Genomic DNA, 18,359 nt, shown 5'->3' with positions numbered 1-18,359 from the left:
CACGAGTTTTGTTGATAAACATGCAACCTGTTGATATCATTCAGACAAGAGAGTGAAATTTTCTGCCGAGAGTATGTCCTGCGTATATGTTCAAGTGTTTCCATCCCCTTATTATCTGTGGTAATTTTGAATATCCTGACAATGCCATGCTTTTGCAATTGACAATAATCGGATGCCTTTGATCTTTAACAACAAATATTCTTATGGGTGAATTTTGATTATAGAAAGATTGGGAGACTTACAGGAAATAACATCGATAGCCGATAAGATGTCTTTGAAGATTTTGATGACCACAACAATTTTCCGGGTGGCAAAAATATTTATTAATGAAAGGGATGATTACGGTTGAGCTGCTTATCCCTAATATTATCCTTTTCCATAGAATCGATGAATGGTTCCTTAATAACAAAGCTGTGTTACGATAGCAATTTTTAACGTTCAAATAAGAATTCGATATTTAACGGTTTTTTGAAATTTGAATTTTAACGATCTTCTAACATTAGAATTTTTAAGTTCTTCTGAAGTTCAAATTTTGAATATTTTTTTGAACATCTAAATTTGAATATTTTCTGAAGTTCAAATTTTGAATATTTTCTTCAGTTCAAATTTTAAATATTTTTTGAACTTTAAATTTTGAAATCTATTTGTCCGGTAATTTTGAACTTCAATCTCCTCCTAAAAAGTAAGAATTAAATACTCAACATCCACAGCTTCATTTATAATTATTTACTCTCTATTTTTTTATCGTTCTCTTATTAAAACAAACAACTACATCATAATCTTAAATATGTTTTTTTTTTTCATCCTTTGTTACTCATTGCTAAGTAGTTACGATGGATAAGAATACTCTTTAAATAATGTATTAATTAAAAAACGAATATTCTCTAATATACTACAAAAAATCTTAAATGGCAAAACATTTGGAGGTATTTTAATATGTATAATTTATATCCTTATTGTTGAAGAATTGATGGGTCATTATAACTCCAATTGGTACTTCCGGTATTATTTGCTGGATTTGTACTTGGCTTCTCATCAGTTTCCGATGCATTTGATGTATTTAATGAATGAATTGATGCATAATGCCTCTTAAGATACAAATCGCTATTAAAGTGTTTTTGACATATTGGACAGACTACGGCTTGTGGATTATGGATTAGCCTCATATGTTGTCGTAGATTTGAAACGTTTGAATAGACTCGTGCACATACAGGACATGATCTGTTGAGTATAAAAGGATATGATGAATATTTACATGTACTTATGGAATTAATAGAGATAAATGCAAACAACAACCTCGGAGTTAAGCAGTTGGCTTTATATGCAGCATTATTTTTTGAACTTTTCGTGCTTTTCGGTGATGTGTCGTCTGATTGTTGGCCTGAATTTGATGCAATGTCTATTGCCTTCTCAACCCATATTTCGTCCTCTGTTGAATATTCAAAGAATTTAATTTAAATCTCAGGATTAAAATTAAATCCACATTTTAATCTCAGGATTAATAACATACCTGATTTGTATTCCACAGGATGTGCTGGCTGTTGATGATGTGATTGACTTGTGCCAGCCTGAATGAATTCTGAAAAACACACCGTACTCAATTAAAAATAATTTGAAACAACATAAAGCACAAAACTCACGAGACTGTCCATGTTGCTGTTGATGTGTTGGGTTTACAGTATTAGCCTTTGCGGAAAAACTATCCATACTCATGTAAGTAATATTCTGAGGTTGTTTGACCATTGCTTGTTGTGCCTGTATATTCTGTACGTCCTCCAAGAACTCAAGTGATTCTGTTTTTGGTTGAACATTATGTGCATTCTCTTTCCTCGTATTATGTTGTTGCTGTTGAGCGCGAATTGATTGCATATCATCATTTTCCATATCATCATCATCATTAAGTGCAGCAGTTAATGCCTCATTCATGATTTTAAGTTTCTTGCCGTGTGTATATGACTGTAAATGATGCTCTTCACTTGCTCGTTTTCGTATAAATTCTTCATCCTCTTCTGTTGTGGCTGTATCTTTACTAAGTCCACGAATTTGTAGTGCTTCCGCTACTCGTATAAAGTCCTTTAAATTTTCATTCGTTATATGTACTTCCCCTAAATACATGTACTCAAGTATAGCCTTCAATATATCAAAGGAGATGTCATGAAAGAAAAATATTGGATGTGACGATTTGTTATCTTTCAATAATTCTTTAAAGTACGGTGAGCAACTGTATAAAACCAGCTTATGAGCACCCAATTTCTTTCCTTCACAAGCAAATGTAATGTCAACCAAGTCTTCTTCATCTCTCATTCGCCTAAAAAAGAATTATTCATATAATAATTAGATAATTTCACTGATAAGATTTCAACAAAAAATAATAAACTTTCATACACATAATAAATAAAAGGACATTAATCACAGAATGAACAGAAAAAAAAGTTAATGACTCAAAATGATTGCGGACGGCGTCATTTGCAAGGCACACAAATGCATTGCATAACTCGTAGCGAATTTTCATGAGGTACAATCATTTCATGAAGCCTTCTTCGTGGCTAATTTGATGTTTTTAATGGATATTTTTTTGTGCCTACATACAAATCATTAGCAGTACTAAAATTTAATTGATATCTCATTAGTGTCATTTTTACCTAACATTCTTTGTGAAATTGTTCCATTTCAAGTAAAATAGCTCGCTACCTGCCATAGCTATTACTATGATACCTAAACTTTCCGATTAAATAATTAAATTGAGCTTAATTTAATTTTTTCGATTTTTCTTCTATTATTACTTTTTTAAGCGATTTTTGAACTTCAGCACTTCTTGTGACTGTACTAAAGTCGTACTAAAAACTGGGGCATTAAAATACGAATTTATTTTTATTTTTAGCAAATTTTTTAATGTGCACTTTGTCTTTGTTTTTATTTTGTCCGACTGTCATAGCATTTATCTTCAGTTTGCACAATTAATGAGCCGTTCAGCTGCATGTCAAGCATTTCATCCCATGCGCAACACCGTACAAACTCTAAAATTTATTTAAGAAGGAAGTATCGAGATGCGCTTAGTGCTCCAGACGAGGATGTCTAGTGATGACTTACCTACTTGTTTGACCAAATCATCAAAAAAATTTCATCCTTAAAATAAGCATAATACAGGACATTTTACAAGGAATTTAGGCTCTCACAAGTAGTTTCAGTGATATTGTACAGAATGAGTTACAATCCGACATCAAGAAGTTGTAAGTTCCTCACAAAAACACTTGCAAATTAATTGCACAAGAAAAATGTAAAATCTGACGAATTTTTTTTTCATCCACAATTATCAATTAAGCTGGACCAGCCAAGAAGGCGAAACGAGTGAGTGATGTCAATGCATTAGGTGGAGTAGCTCAACAACCAGCACCATATAATCCTATTCCAGCACCAAATTTATCAGCAAATTATGATAATAATCCAACGGTTCAATCGCCTAATAATTACTATACACCGAATACAAGCCCATCGAATTACATGCAATCACCGCAAGCACCCAATTATAATCCACAATATGCATCATCGCCATATGATCCAAATCAGCCTCAAATTAATCCAAATCAGATAGGCTTTAACATGTTTCAGCAACCAATTATGCAGGATATGGCCTTGCAGTATGGTCAAAAATTAGCTGATCAAGGAAAAGAGCTAGTTAATAAGGAACTAGAGAAATATGTGTCCGTCACTAAACTCAAATATTATTTTGCGGTTGACAATAAATATGTGATGAATAAGTTAAGGCTCTTATTCTTTCCATTTGCCCAGAAAGATTGGTCTCTAAAGTTCGATCAAGAGACTGCAGTTCAGCCACGATATGACTTGAACTCACCGGATCTTTACATCCCGACGATGGGCTATATCACTTACATTGTACTCGCTGGTTTCATTTTAGGCAAGTGACTCATTCCTTTTTATGGCTTTACATAGAATTAATAGCAAATTTATGCATTTACAGGTTTACAGGATAGATTTTCGCCGGAACAATTAGGAATTCAAGCATCTAGTGCATTGGCTTACAACATATTTGAATTAATTATTTATACAATCACACTTTATGTCACAAATATCCAAACGACTTTGAGAACATTAGATCTGGTTGCATTTTCTGGCTATAAGTATGCAAGTATTGTTGCTATTTTATGTGCTACTATTTTATTTTCGACGACCGGTTATTGGATTGCCTTAATTTACTGCGGATCTACATTAGCTTTCTTTTTGGTAAATAATTAATTAATTTAATCATAGCAATCATTGAAATATCCTTTTAATTCTTACAGTTACGAACATTAAAAGCAAAAGTTTTGTCTGAGCCTGTTTCAAGTGCCGCGCAAGCACCAAACTATGATCCATATAGTCAACAGCCGCAAAGCTTCGATCATACTTTGGGACGAAAAAGAAAATTGTATTTCCTATTTATGTTCGCAATCCTACAATTCTTCCTACCATTCATGTTAACGAAGCATTTAAAATGATTGAGATTTGGTACTATTTTGTAGCTTTCAAATAAATTAAAATAAAGTTAAATAACATATGATTATTTTAATAAACAATGAATTCATGCTCATTTTATGCTGGTTAAAAATAACGGTCAAAAAAATTTCAAAACTACGTAGTTATTCGCCATTTTTAGTACAGCAATTTCTCATATTTAATTTCAGAGATTTTTTGTAAAAAACATTAAAAAGTTTATTAATTATTGATAAACATAATCTATTATAGCATAATTTATATCTTAAGGATCGCGATACAACATTTACAGTGAAAATAGAGAGAGGTATAATATAGAAATAAGAGAAAGAGAAATAAACAGTTTACGCGCGTACGAAATAGACGCTTAACGAAAATTTTCAAATATAAATCAAAATTGCTAGAAAATATTAAATTATATTATATTAATTGTTTGCTTGTAGCATGATGAAAAAGATTGAACCGTCAGAAATTGGCAAGAATCCTGATTTAATAGCAAGTAAGTCAAATGATGCTAACATAAATAACATATCAAACTAACGCCAAGTAATTATATCTAATTTACAGAAGCACAAAAGGAAATGGCTCAATCAGACATCCTCGTTTGTGGAAAGTGTCATAATGTCTTTCATTTTATTGACCTCTTTAAGCAGCATAAAGCTAATAACTGTAAAAGAACTTCTGCTTTCAATGATTGTGTATGTACTTCCTTAATGTTTTGATTTGTTTATACTCTTAATCATAACTCTCCAAAAATTTTCTAGAGGGAAACTAGACCCAAAATGTGGGCATATCTTCTATGGAAGCAAACACAATTCCATCAGAATCAAGAAAATTCAAATGAAGATCAGCCCTGGAAGTTATATGAGCAATGGATGTCGTTGGACGAGAGCATTCGACAGTCTTGGCTTGTTGCCGGTGGGACTATTCAATCTTTTGAGAAGGTACCTACTTCCTTTATTCGAAAATTATCCTTAATTAACGAATTTTTCTATTATCCAGTTTGGAAATGGAACTTTACAGGAAACTCCTGTAAAAATAACAAAAACATTGACGCCTGAGAAGCCACTCATGAATGCACGTCCATCACCTGTTAGTCAGGTTGTCAAGCGTGTTTTGCCAGCCGCAGTTACGCCTGCTAGATCTAGTCCAAACGTTATTGTTACTGAGCAAAAAGTCATTCGTCGTGCAGATGATGGCTCCGTTCAAGAGAAAATTGTTATATCACCAAAGACGTAAGTTCCTTATACTACCCACAACATTTTTTACAGTCACTAATTTCGTTTTATCTATATAGACAACGATTGATAAACAGAACAGATCCAGTTTCCGGTGTAATTGAGAAAGCATCAATCGATAAAATTATGGCAAAGAGGATGAATCCACGTAAACGTGAGAATGAATATTTAGTCAAGTGGGAGTCAAAGCCTCAAACATGGGAACCAGCATCACATTTGGACACATGCAAGGATCTCATTGATAATTTTGAAGTTCTCTTAGCAAAACAAAAAGAAATGCGTGCAAAATCTCAATTAACTCAACAGCAACCGACTCAACAAGTAGTTGTTACAACTGCTCCATCGACTCCAATATCAACTTCAACTCCCGTAATATCAACGCCAAATCGTCCAGAACGTTCATCAAAGCAAAAGGCAATTAATCAAGTAAAACAATGGACAGGCGGAAATAAGCATCATGATGATGCATCAGAAGCATCAACAGGAAAGAGGAAATTGGAGGAAGAAGATGAATTTGATGAGGAAATTGATGGTGATGATGTTGATGACGAGGATTATGAGCTCGAATCAAGTTGGGAGAAAAAGAAAATGGCACAACAACTTGGACAGACATCAGTTAAGAAGATTAAGACCGATATTGCAGGTCAAAATGGTAATGTTCGTGTTGTCAAAACGACTGGACAAGACATGCAAATTGGTGCAACTGTTGTACGAAAAGTTATTGGCTCAAAATCTCCAGATGTCGTTATGGCTGGACAGAAACAAATGAGTGGAGTTTTCAAGAAGGCAGTTCCATCGCCAACAGTCACAACTAAAAAGCCAGGTGAGGGACAAGTTCGAATTGTTGAGAAAAAAGATCAAATTCAAAGTGGAATTGTTCGTGTAGGACAAGTTGCAGCCAATTCAGTTCCAGCAGCAACAAAATCACCAGTTGTTACGCGAGTTGTTCCAAAAGCATCGCCCGGTGTCACTCCAAATGCACAGAAAGCAAATACAGGAACTGTCGTAAGGACAGTTCAATCAGTTCAGAGTCAACAAAAAGCTTTAGCTCAAAAGATCATTCAACGATCGCCAATGAATAAAAGTCAATCTCCAGTTACTCCTCAAGCACAGCAACAACCACAAAGAACTCAAGTTCTACCTAAACAGCAACAAACACCGACGCCAGTTGTTCGTAGACCAGCAACACAAGTTGTCCGTAAATCAGGTCCAGTAACTCAAAGAATTGTGAAAAAAGTAGCTGTAGAGGAAGAAGATGACGATGGAATTCAAGATCCATTCCCAAAAGATTTACCACCGATTGAAACTGAATCTGAAAGTCCACCGCTACCGCTCACATTATGTCCAATAACTGGAAAAGTTTTAGGTCAAGCTGAAGGTGAAACAGAACAAGGTGAGGAGCAAGAAGGTGATGCAGATCAGCATCAAATCACACAGATATTAACGAATGAAGATGGAACTCCAATCTTTATTACTGGCGAAGATGGAACTATGTATCAAGTTGCTGGAAAGAATGCAAAGGGTGAAACAATTTTAGTGTCCACAAATGCTGAGGGAGAACAGACTTGCGTACTTTTGTCTGCTGATCAAGATTTATTAGCTAATGTTCCAGGGATTCAAACAGCGGATGTGACAGAAGAGGGTGCAAATGCCGAAGAGACAGAGGCGACTGAACAGCATGATGAACAATTCTTTGTAAAGGAAGGCGATGAAGGATCACAGACATCGGCTAGTGAAGAAGCCACAACTCAACCATTATCCGTAGCTGTTGAAAGCGGAGATTCTCAAGACGGGCAAATTACTGCTGAAATCGTACAAGCTGATGAGCCATCACCTGGTAAGCTTGAATGTGATTTTGATCTCGGGATTAGTTAAATCGTTGGATTTATTTTTAATCCTAAGGTTAAATCTTCAAATTTGAATTTTTCGTTAAAATTTTTGAATTTTCTGATTCAAATTAGAAGTTTTCGTTAAAATTTTGAACTTTATGGCGAATTCAAATTTGATTTTTCCGTTAAATTTTTAAAAAATTTGAACTAATTTGAATTATTTTTCTTTTAAAGGTGGAACAAGAAAGGTCGTGTTGATGCTTCCTGACGGCAATCTTATGGTCACAGAATTATCATCAGAGCAATTTCAATCATTAAATCTACAACAGTAGTAAAATTTATTTACAACATCCAAACACACCTATATATGGCTTTATGATTAAGGATTTTTTTCTGGACATTTTTTTTCTATTTTCAAATCACTTTTTTCTTTCAACTAGACTTTAGTTTTTAAATATCCTTTTATTATTTCATATTAAGTAAGAGAAAATATGAAGAACTATTGATAAAATTTCTCGGAAAATGTAATAAAAAACTTTAAAAAAATACATGAAACATAATAAAAGTAAAGAAATTAATTGAAATTTTTTTAATTAATTAATTCACAATATTTGATATAATAATTTTTAAAAAGATTTATTTTTCTTATAAAAAAATGCATAAAAAAGAGAAAAGATTAATTAAGTAAAATTTAAATTTTTTTGTTATACATAAGACCTTATAAACTAATGAAAATGATAATAAATAGTTATGAATTATCATGTTTAATCTATTTCCAATTTCCTGAAGCTTCCTTGTAATCCATAAATGTCATCATTAAATTTCTCAAATATTTCAGTTGAATTAAGCGAATATTGGAGAGACTTTACAGATCCTTCCAAAACAGCACGTGGATATTGCTCCGGATTTGCTCTCATTTGATTATAAAGTTGAGCATTTTGATGGTTCCTCATTAATCTCTGCTTCATATCATCTGTTTTTTGTAGAAATTTTTACAGCAATTAATTTTCAAAAAATTTATGTAAATCCGTTAAAAACCGTTAAAATTCAAAAATCACATGCTGATAAAAATTTGAATATTTTTATCGGTTCTTACAAATCATACCAATCATTTTGGACATTGGAACTGTTCCTCCATATTCCTTCGGTAACATTGCTTGATCAATTGCTTTAAATTCATCAAAACTTGGATAGAAGTGGACGCGTTTCCTTAGCTTCTCACTCATGCGATTTAAAATTAAATCACTTATAAAATTAATTGATCTGTGGACGTTGACTATGTGGAATGCCTTGTGTCTCATTGGAAGGGTTTTCTGGATTGTAATCAGATACTTATTAACATCATGACAACATGTCTTAATTTAAAATAATTACCTCAGTGTTCTTTCCAACTCGGCACATAAATTGAGGCGAAAAGACTGTAAAATGTGACATTTTGATATTTTTGGCATCGCCAATATGTACAACACCTCGAATCTGATTCTCTTCATCTTCCAGCAGATATTCATAAACCATTGTAGTTAATATTAGGATGTCATATCCAACAGTTGGACTTTTTGGATTTGAGACGCCTGGTCTATAAAATATGATCAATCTTCCCATGTAGTCACGCTGAGGTAATATGAATATAAACCTGGAATTAATTATAGTGACTTGACATTAAATTCACATTGACATTTTACGGATCAATTGACATACCCGGCTTCAAGCAATTTAAGTACCGATGGTTTCTCTATACTTAAATTATTCATCCAATGATTCCCATAAGATCCTACTTTTAATGCTAGCAATCGCTCAATTGCTTCCTCAGCCATCGGAACGCTGAATTTACGGAATCGAAGGTATCGTAAAAGGAACTTTGCATCTACTCTTGTTGATATTATTTTATCATTCTTCCAAATAAAGTCACGAAGAGCTTGAATCGCATGTTTACGCATTTCTTCCGTTTCTCTCAGTTCCTCTCTTGCCATTTCCTCCAACTCTTTTGACAGCTCAAATTTATATTCGTCAATCGGTGTCAAATTTTTTTTGTGTTGCTACATCAAATTAAAAAATGAAAGGAAATTATGCAATTGCGTATGTTCATGCTGCGTATATTGGATTTTAGGCATAATTTGATTTGTTTTTGTAGATTTTACTTTTCATTTTGACTGGATCTTTGATATTTCAGTAGAAACTAGTCTGAATTTCTTTTAACCTTTTGTATCTAGTTTTTATGGTGTTATAAGATCAAAATAAATGACTTGCGTGTTATTTAGACTTGTTGAATTGATTAAAATTATGAATTCTTAAAAATTTAATTTTGAAAACCTTATAAATGTTTTGATAGTCGACAACATTTGTATGGTTTCAAAATTTGAATTTGTGTTGACCGTTGAATTTTTAAGAATGCATGAATTTAATTAATTGAACATGAATGACGTCAATTGATCCATAACATCATACATTTACGTATATAAAACTTAAAAACTTTCTACAATATCCAACATTTTGATCCATTACTTCTTTCAAATGATAATGACATTGAAATCAAATCCAACCCATAAACCTAATTTTTTGTCACGACGCAGACTTAAAGTCATTTAAAGGTATGTAACAAATCTCGAAAAGGGCCACCGAGAACTAAAACAAGTTACGCATTATTAAATTACAACAAAAGTATATAAACCATGAAACTGAGTTATTACATCAAATGTTGAATATTTAATTAGAGCAGGCTTATTGTTTTCGTAGACGTCCAGTCACTTGTCACACAACAGCATAGATATTATGTCTATAATTTTATTGCTGTATTCGAGTGATCTAAGCTATTTGTTATTCTCGGTCCGCAACATCATTTGAATTATGCTAATTTAGCACACAGAAGTGTGCATTGACTTTTTTTGCGGATGATACTGGACATGACAACTGTCAAATTTGTTAAAACTGGTTTGTTTCGGGGACTTTTGTGCATGTTTATCTCAATAAATTTCTTATTATGGTTCATTGGCTGACGTATAAGCCGAAAATCAAGTATTACTGCTTATTTAGCATCTGATCAATGCACTAGAATTTCCTGATTCACTTTAAATAAACGTAAATTAAGAGACAAAGCTGAATTTGACAAATAAATTAACATCTTTTAGTTCCGCAGACTTGAATGTTTTGAAGATCTTATCTGAAGACATTAATCTCATGAACTTTAAAAGCATCTATATACCTTAGTAGGTTCAATGACACTTCCGTCAACCTTGACTTTATCAAAGTTGAATTAGATTTGAAGTTTAAAAAATTTAACGGAAATTTAAAAATTTGAATTTTAACGGACTTTTTAATTTGAATTTGAATTTAAAATTTTGAACTTCAGCGTATTTTTGAAGTTTTAATTTTAACGAAACTTTCTACAATTCGAATTTTAATGATTATTAATTAAAGTCATGTTTTTAACACTTTTTTGCAACACTACAATTTCACCTCTCGGATTACAAAAGCTCCATAATTAATTAATTAATTAAAAACACTTTCATTGCAAAATCTTTGATTAAATTTCAGGAAACAGCTTTAAAATGATTACAATCACATTCGAGTGTCTTCTTCTTGGGTACGCAAATTACAGACAGTTTAAAAATTTATGTTAATTAATTGCTGTGAATTGAAAAATTTCTGTTGATCACGTGTTAAACAGCTTTAAATTCGCATGAATTAAGAATCGTGCAAAAAGGCTTTAAATCTCTTTATTATCCATTATATGTCATAATTATCACTGCACTTACTGTTGGCATTTTCGTGGAAGATGAGTAAATCTACAATTTTAATGAAACTGAGAGCTGTGAAGCTGGTTTTAAATTTTTTATTGGAACGACTTTATTTCACGGCAACCGAAACAATACTAAACTCACTGGTCCATTTTTCACATTTTCCCCTGTGTATCAGCATCTTTTTTTTATTTTCTTGTTATGCTGTTTCCAGTTTTTGTTAACCGTTGTGCTGCGTGTTGGTGTTTGAAAATGTTAATATTGGGAATTATGTGAGCATTAAAATCTACAAAATTAACGGTTTCTTAAGATTTAAATTTCAAAACATTACAAATGTAATTTTTGAATGTAAAATTTGAACAAAACCACATAAATGCAATTATTGTAGTTATTAAAACCTTATAAATTTCTTACAGATGCTTCAAAACCTTACAATTTCAAGTTAACATTTATAAGGTTTTAGTACACGTTTTCCGGCATTTAATGCATGCTTAATTAAACGTTTTAAAATACCTGAAAAAGAAATTATTGTTACAAAAAGTTGTGTCTCATAAGCAGCCACAATGACGAGAAAGCGATCCACTGTCCGAAAATGTTTAACAGACACTGTTTATTCTGTGCACTGTTGTAAATTCCCTTAGAAAGAAACATGTTCGTCATTGAATGTTATTTGTTGTAACTATTGCGTCATAAATCCCTGTAAATTACAAGAACACTCGTCTATCTGTGGATTAACATTTAAAACATTTAAATCTTGTCGATATGACTTTATTCAAAAAAATAAATTGTTTAAATCATAAGAAAATTTTTTTTAATTAACGCTAATAGATTATAATTGTATGTCGAACAGAAACATTATGGAAACAATAAGCGCTTTGCAAACTTTTTTTTTCTTTTCTTTTGAAAAATGAACAAAATTAATTAATATCTATTTTTTGTGTAATGATAATTAATAATAAGTAATAAGAGTTAGGATCTGTTGATTTTTTTAATATTTAATTTGTTGTTAATCTTTCCATCAAGAATGTCGTTAACACGTGTTTAAGTTCTTGTTGTGCAAATTCTTGCGGAAGTGGCAATTTCTCTAGTGCTGTCCTTATCATCGAAAATGCTTGATTACCGTAAGCATTGGATGTTGCATAAAAGTTTCTAATTATGAATGCCAATTGCTTTGCTATTTCACATTGACATAGACGATGTTTTGGCGTAGGACATGGGAATAATTTTATACTAGAGCATAAGTCTGATAATAATGGGCTAAGTTGTTGGAGGAACTGATCTTCGTTGATGTTGACGGCATTATTAAGTGATGTGAACTGTGGGAGAAGAAAAATTAATTAAAATTCATTTAAAAATAAAATTCAAAATTTTACGAATTTCAAAATTTTAAACTTGACGAAGTTCAAAAATTCAAATTCAAAAAATACGTTAAAAATACTTACACTTTCGTTCAGTTCAATGAAGTTGAGTAAAATTTGTCCTTGAACCTTCCAATGTTGAATTTCTGTGGTATTCTCAAACTGTTTAAGAAGTGACTTCAGATAATCGATTTGATCATTAATAAATAGATCTGGTGCAATATGTTTCATTAAAACATCGTGAGCCTGCGACCATTGTTTTGCTTTAAGCAAATATTTAAGTTCAACTTGATGATTATTTAGTGACCGTGCACGAATTGATTTTGCCCAGAATATCCATTTTTCAGATATTCCCAAATCTTCCAATATGAATTTTTCTTTTGCTGAATATTCACTGTTAAGTTCATCATCAATTTTAATATAACGATACAGCAGCTGATGAATGGCCTTTTCCCTGTAATTTTGTTCAGAAATATGCAGCATAACAAATATTGACCATTCCCACAGACCATTTGTTTCAAGTTGATCAGCAAATGACGTAAGAATTTTAAGACGACACGATTCGCTTATGTGATGATATCCAAGAGTCTCTAAGATCTGCAGTACGAAGAATGACAAGCGATAGTCCATCAAGTCCTTACTATAATTTGCTGGATTCAGGAGGACTTCCAATGAATGACTTCTTTGACTATACAATTTCATTAAATGGAATCGAATGTCATAAAATTTACAATTCATTGAATCTTCAGGTTTACAGTATGAAGGAACTGGCAATGCAACATTTGCATCCTCATTCAATGAATTTTGTTCATATGCCAGAATTGAATCAGTAACTGATGAGACACATGATGAAATGTACCATAATTGTAGTGCTAAACATTTCAACCAGTTGTAATCCTCAAAGACATTCAATGTCGTATTATTTGGACCTTCCATGGCTGGAATTCCAGCAATAATCATGAGAATCTTCAATCGACGCTCATCAATAAATTCGTCAGCTTCAACTTGACGCCAACACGATAACTGATGTTGGATCAATTGTTTACATGATATACTTCCACTAGCTTGAGCAATCAACATGCTTAAATTTATATCATTATTCTCAAATGCCAAGTCACATGCATCATTTACTTTATGGCACATTATTAAATTAATTAAACGATCCAAATAATCTTGATTAGACTTAAGAGCATCATTGTCGGTGACAACATTTTCACACCATGATGACAACAGATCTCTTCTAACCATAATACTCGTATGGTCTTGTGCCTCCATATTTATATCCTCAACATGTCCCCATAGTGATTCCATTAATGACCAAACTGTAAAGTCGAAAATGTTCTTATCATCTGCATTTTCTTTGGCCAGTTTTTGTGACATTTCAAAATGTTCTCTTAATGCCGTAGTTCCTCCGCATGATTCTCGATAGTCATTAATTCTTTTGTTATGTTTTAACTGGATCTTTAAATGCTCAATTGTTGATTTTTTGAAATTTTCATTTGTATTGTGGAACATTGATTTGATCTGTGCCCTTTTAATGACTGCTTTAGAAAAGTCATTTTGGGGACGTCCTTGAAAAATTGAATTTGATGAACTGGAACTTAATGTCGTGAATTCATTGTTGTGTGTCCAGCAGACTTTAAATCTTCTACCATTAAAGAACGGAACTGTGTTGTTCTTTTTATCGATAACATCTTTAAGGAGTGACTCCTTTGATGGCAAGTTTATGTCACTAATATCAAAAAGCATGACTCTTGGACGAATAATCAGTGGTTGTGACTTTGGTCCAACCGATTTAAGAATATCCGTTTTAATAAGCTCTTGACGTCTTGGTTCTACAGTCTTTTCAGCATGATCCGAATATTCAGAACCAGACATGACAATTTCTTCATCAAATGCCTTTGAAGGCTTTGACAGCAAAAATCCAGTCGATGCAAAAGCACTTTTTTGAATCAATGTTGATGGAACCATTTGATCTGGACTTTCTCGTCCTTCCGTTGCATCGCTCATAATTGATTGCGCATCATAATCATCCTCGACAAAAAAGGAAGCTTTCATTAATTGCAATTTATGTGTATCAGTTTGCATTTCTTTGGCTAATTTGATGGATGGACTTGTTGGTTCTTGACTAAAGTTATCCTCAAAATTCATACTGAAGCCTGTGATGGGAAAATAAAGGAATGAGTAAATGAAATTAATAATAATAGTGCATTTTTACAAAATATAAACTGATTTATTTAATTCAACTTTTTAACGGATTTTTTAAATTTGAATAATATTTAATCCAACGTCAATAATGATTTAAATTCGGAAAGTTCGTTAATTCTAAAAAATATTGCAAAAATGCACTAAAACAGCATTAATTAAATTCATGCAAATATCTTACTAGATTGAAATCCTTTTTGTCCCAAATGTGGCCCAAGAATAAATGTTGGCTCTTGTTGCTTCATTCTTAATGGAGTTTCCTGTTGAATTTCTGTGGACTTTTCTTTTTCAGGAATTAAAACTTTAGTTCCAGCTGGAACATTTGTTAAAGGAGTTATACGTGCTTTCTTTGGATCAACACGTGGTTCACCTTCTTCGTCAGAATCATCTAAAGTATATTTTGAGAAATGATCAACTTTAAAGACACAAGATCCAGTTTCTGGACGATATTCCAAAAATTTAGTCTTTCGCTTTTCACAAATTCTTCTCATTTTGCCTTCATAGTCCATTGCTTCAAGACGACCTGGATCTTTAATTGGCTCATGCGTGTTCTTGTCATGTGGCCAAATTTGATCTAATGTAACTTGTGCCTTTCTATTCAATCCTTCACCAACTGGTGGCTTATTATCGTCATCTTGATACAAAATTATTTCTTTGTTACGGAAGTGACAAATTTCATCAAGATTCATTCCAGCTACATCAATTTCCTCATCAAAATAGACATTTCCATATCCACGACGTCCAATTGTGAAATTGGGGACTTTACATTGTCCATTTTCATCTATGTATTCAATTAATTCATCTAATGATGGAATTGTGTAATATCCAGCACGTCTTAAGACAATTCCTGTTGGATGTGGTTCGAAATTACCACCAATAATCGATGCATCATTTTCATTCTGGAAATCTTCATTTGAATGGAAAGACTCGTTCAATATTGATGCATTCATTGTTGAGGAATCAAGTTTTGCAGGCGGTGTTGCTTCATTATCCTTGCCTGATGACTGTATTAATTGATTCATTGTAGTGTCTGCTGAAATTTCCCTCAAATTTGGACGAGAACGAATAGTTTGTGGAGCTGTTTTAAGCCATGATACACGACGATCAGTATCTTGATCAATATTGTCATTATATTGAGTAATTGGAATTTGATTCTGGAAAATTTCTGTTGGCATGCTGTTTTCCTTCTCGACAATCTTGCTTGTACTTTCTCTTGGTCTAATTATACTTCCTTCATTTGTTCTATTCAAATCAGGAACAATTGATGATCGTGGCTTAATAATTAAACGCTTTGGATTTGTCTTGACTGTAAAACTTTCTTCTAAGGATGCATCATATTCCTCTAATCCATCAAATAAGCTCTTCTTTGTGATTACAGTTGTAACTGGCTTAACTCGGATCTTTGATGCTGATGTATTTGGTGAAATTTTAAAATTGTTGCTTGATTCCAATAAAGCTTTTTGGGCAATTGGATTTGTAGCTTTCAATGCATCATCTGAGATAGAGCTTTGCTTTAAGCCTTTAAACAGTTCACTATCTCCATAAGGATTGCTAGTCAGTGCAATAATCTTTTGATGAATTTCAGTTCCTTGTTGCTGGGGTTGCATTGTTGTTTGTGAACTAGACATAAAGAAAATAAAATTATTTTTAACGACTTATTTAAATTCAAATTATTAACGAAAGTACCTGTTGAAAAGTGATGGTTGCTGGGATCCGAAAGGCATTCCTAAATTAGATCCGAATGCATTAGTCGTAGTAGTACCGAATAATCCGCCTGTATTAGTATTAGAAGGTTGACTAGACCCAAATAAACCCCCGCTTGGCTGAGATGTAGTTCCAAATAATGAGCCTCCAGCAGTTGGATTTTGACCGAATGTAACATTTGTAGCTGTTGTCTGTTGTGCCGGTGCTCCAAAGAAATTGCTTTGTGCTGGTTTTTGAGCAAATATACTGCTTGTATTTTGTTGCGCAAATGGAAAACCAGAAGATGTTGATGTTTGAGGCTGCGTACCAAAAGTCGAAGTAGTAGTTCCGAAAGTCGAAGCTCCAAACGGTTTTGCAGCATTAGCACCAAATAATGTATTGGTAGCTGTAGATGTTGGTGCTGTAGAATTCCATGCTGGAGTAGCAGTAGTACCAAATAATGATGTTGTTGGCTGACCGAATGAAGTACTTCCAAAAGTGCTTGTCGAAGGTTGACCAAAAAGATTTGGGGCTGAAGTTGGAGCGGGCTGTCCGAACATTGGTTTTGCTACTCCAAATGTGCTTGCTGTATTCGTTCCAAATCCTCCAAAAGTTGAAGCTGTTGTAGCTGGGGTTTGACCTAAAGGCTTTCCAAACAAATTATTTGAAAAAGCTGTATTATTAGTTGTCTGTCCAAACGCAGATGTTGGAGTACTCATTTGATTGGAACCAAATAATGGCTGCGCTTGGGGTTGTTGTTGTTGCTGCTGTTGCTGTCCAAAACCAAATCCAGAAGGTGTAGACGTTTGAGCTACACCGAACACACTATTAGTTTGTTGTCCTCCAAAAAGTCCTGGAGTATTTCCAGCTTGCGGACCTTTTCGATTAGCAGCATAATCTTCAAATCGCAATTCTTCTAATGACTTTTCAGCATATTCCTTCATAAATGTTATACATTGTTGCTTAGTCTGTACATATGATGTAGTTTGTCCTTTTAATAATGTATCAGTTTCTTGTTGAGGCTGAAATTTTGCAATAGCCGTTCCAGTTTGTTGTGCTCCAGCTGGTTGAAATGCTGATGGAGTACTGGAACTAAATAATCCAGTTGAAGGCTGACTGGTTTGTCCAAACAAAGATGTTTGTTGCTGCTGCTGTTGGGGTTGTCCAAAAAGTGATGGAGCTGCTTGTTGAGGCTGTCCAAACATTTGCTTAGGTGCTCCAAATGTGGAAGGTTGTTGAGCGCCAAATAATGAAGTACTTCCAGTTGTGCTTGTTTGTCCAAAAATTGAAGTTTGTTGTCCGAATCCTGTTTTAATTTTAATTCTCATTACATTGCTTAACATACATAATATTATTAATCTTACCACCGAATGATGATTGTGGGGCAGGAGTCGGTTGCTGTGTAGCTCCAAATAGACCTCCGCCAACTCCAACGCCTGTAGATGGCTGTGCGCCGAAAACTGTTTGATTCTGTTGACCGAAAGTATTATTTCCAAAAGTATTTGTCGGCTTAGCGAATGCACTTTGGCCAAAAAAACTTCCTGAAGTCGTTTGACCGAAAGTATTCTTTTGTGCTCCAAACATTTTTAATTAATTACTTTTTTCCCTTCAATTTTAACCTCACTACTGAATTTACTATTTGGTTTTTGTCAATTTTCACGTTAAAATCATTAATTATTGAAATATCTGGAAGTTAAATGACTTCTTTATCACTAGCACTTTTTATTTATTAATTAAACAACTATTAGGAATAACTAAATATCATCTAATCGAGCGAAATATTAATTTTGTTATGAAATTTTTTCAAATGAATTTCGCATC

At 33.1% G+C, this 18,359-nt stretch overlaps 5 protein-coding genes across 6 annotated transcripts; 2 read left to right on the top strand and 3 right to left on the bottom strand.

The window, feature by feature from the left end:
* Positions 1 to 711: 711 nt before the first annotated feature.
* Positions 712 to 2,819, bottom strand: LOC139095523 (protein abrupt-like). Of its 2 annotated transcripts, none has more exons than XM_070646900.1 (5): positions 2,643 to 2,819; positions 1,641 to 2,308; positions 1,511 to 1,579; positions 1,294 to 1,429; positions 712 to 1,221 (listed from the first exon to the last, which is right to left on the bottom strand). In XM_070646900.1, the coding sequence occupies exons 1-5, from the start codon at positions 2,696 to 2,698 to the stop codon at positions 954 to 956; spliced, it is 1,197 nt and encodes a 398-aa protein (XP_070503001.1). In that variant the 5' UTR covers positions 2,699 to 2,819; the 3' UTR covers positions 712 to 953. The 2 variants fall into 2 exon arrangements, with proteins under 2 accessions (XP_070503001.1, XP_070503002.1); XM_070646901.1 differs by having other exon boundaries at positions 1,297 to 1,429.
* A 262-nt stretch (positions 2,820 to 3,081) lies between these two features.
* On the top strand, positions 3,082 to 4,574 carry Yif1 (Yip1d-interacting factor 1). Its single transcript, XM_070646909.1, has 4 exons — positions 3,082 to 3,230; positions 3,323 to 3,916; positions 3,980 to 4,242; positions 4,302 to 4,574. The coding sequence occupies exons 1-4, from the start codon at positions 3,203 to 3,205 to the stop codon at positions 4,494 to 4,496; spliced, it is 1,080 nt and encodes a 359-aa protein (XP_070503010.1). The 5' UTR covers positions 3,082 to 3,202; the 3' UTR covers positions 4,497 to 4,574.
* An 88-nt stretch (positions 4,575 to 4,662) lies between these two features.
* Positions 4,663 to 8,096, top strand: Chro (chromodomain-containing protein chromator). The gene is made up of 7 exons (XM_070646873.1): positions 4,663 to 4,798; positions 4,935 to 4,990; positions 5,059 to 5,189; positions 5,256 to 5,435; positions 5,494 to 5,726; positions 5,789 to 7,566; positions 7,793 to 8,096. Exons 2-7 carry the CDS (start codon positions 4,936 to 4,938, stop codon positions 7,888 to 7,890), a joined length of 2,475 nt encoding a protein of 824 aa, XP_070502974.1. The 5' UTR covers positions 4,663 to 4,798; position 4,935; the 3' UTR covers positions 7,891 to 8,096.
* Positions 8,097 to 8,267: 171 nt separating this feature from the next.
* Positions 8,268 to 11,416, bottom strand: LOC139095528 (alpha-tocopherol transfer protein-like). Its single transcript, XM_070646912.1, has 5 exons — positions 11,311 to 11,416; positions 9,257 to 9,594; positions 8,933 to 9,191; positions 8,664 to 8,871; positions 8,268 to 8,531 (listed from the first exon to the last, which is right to left on the bottom strand). Exons 1-5 carry the CDS (start codon positions 11,317 to 11,319, stop codon positions 8,323 to 8,325), a joined length of 1,023 nt encoding a protein of 340 aa, XP_070503013.1. The 5' UTR covers positions 11,320 to 11,416; the 3' UTR covers positions 8,268 to 8,322.
* A 628-nt stretch (positions 11,417 to 12,044) lies between these two features.
* Positions 12,045 to 18,341, bottom strand: Nup98-96 (nuclear pore complex protein Nup98-96). Its single transcript, XM_070646855.1, has 5 exons — positions 17,903 to 18,341; positions 16,542 to 17,844; positions 15,037 to 16,475; positions 12,735 to 14,809; positions 12,045 to 12,608 (listed from the first exon to the last, which is right to left on the bottom strand). Exons 1-5 carry the CDS (start codon positions 18,120 to 18,122, stop codon positions 12,288 to 12,290), a joined length of 5,358 nt encoding a protein of 1,785 aa, XP_070502956.1. The 5' UTR covers positions 18,123 to 18,341; the 3' UTR covers positions 12,045 to 12,287.
* Between the last annotated feature and the right edge of the window lie 18 nt (positions 18,342 to 18,359).

This window comes from Chironomus tepperi, unplaced genomic scaffold, assembly GCF_022539635.2.
Source record: "Chironomus tepperi strain 1889 unplaced genomic scaffold, CSIRO-AGI_Ctep_v1 contig_364, whole genome shotgun sequence".
In the NCBI taxonomy this organism is placed as follows: domain Eukaryota; kingdom Metazoa; phylum Arthropoda; class Insecta; order Diptera; family Chironomidae; genus Chironomus; species Chironomus tepperi.
This window is presented reverse-complemented; position numbering and strand designations above follow the sequence as displayed.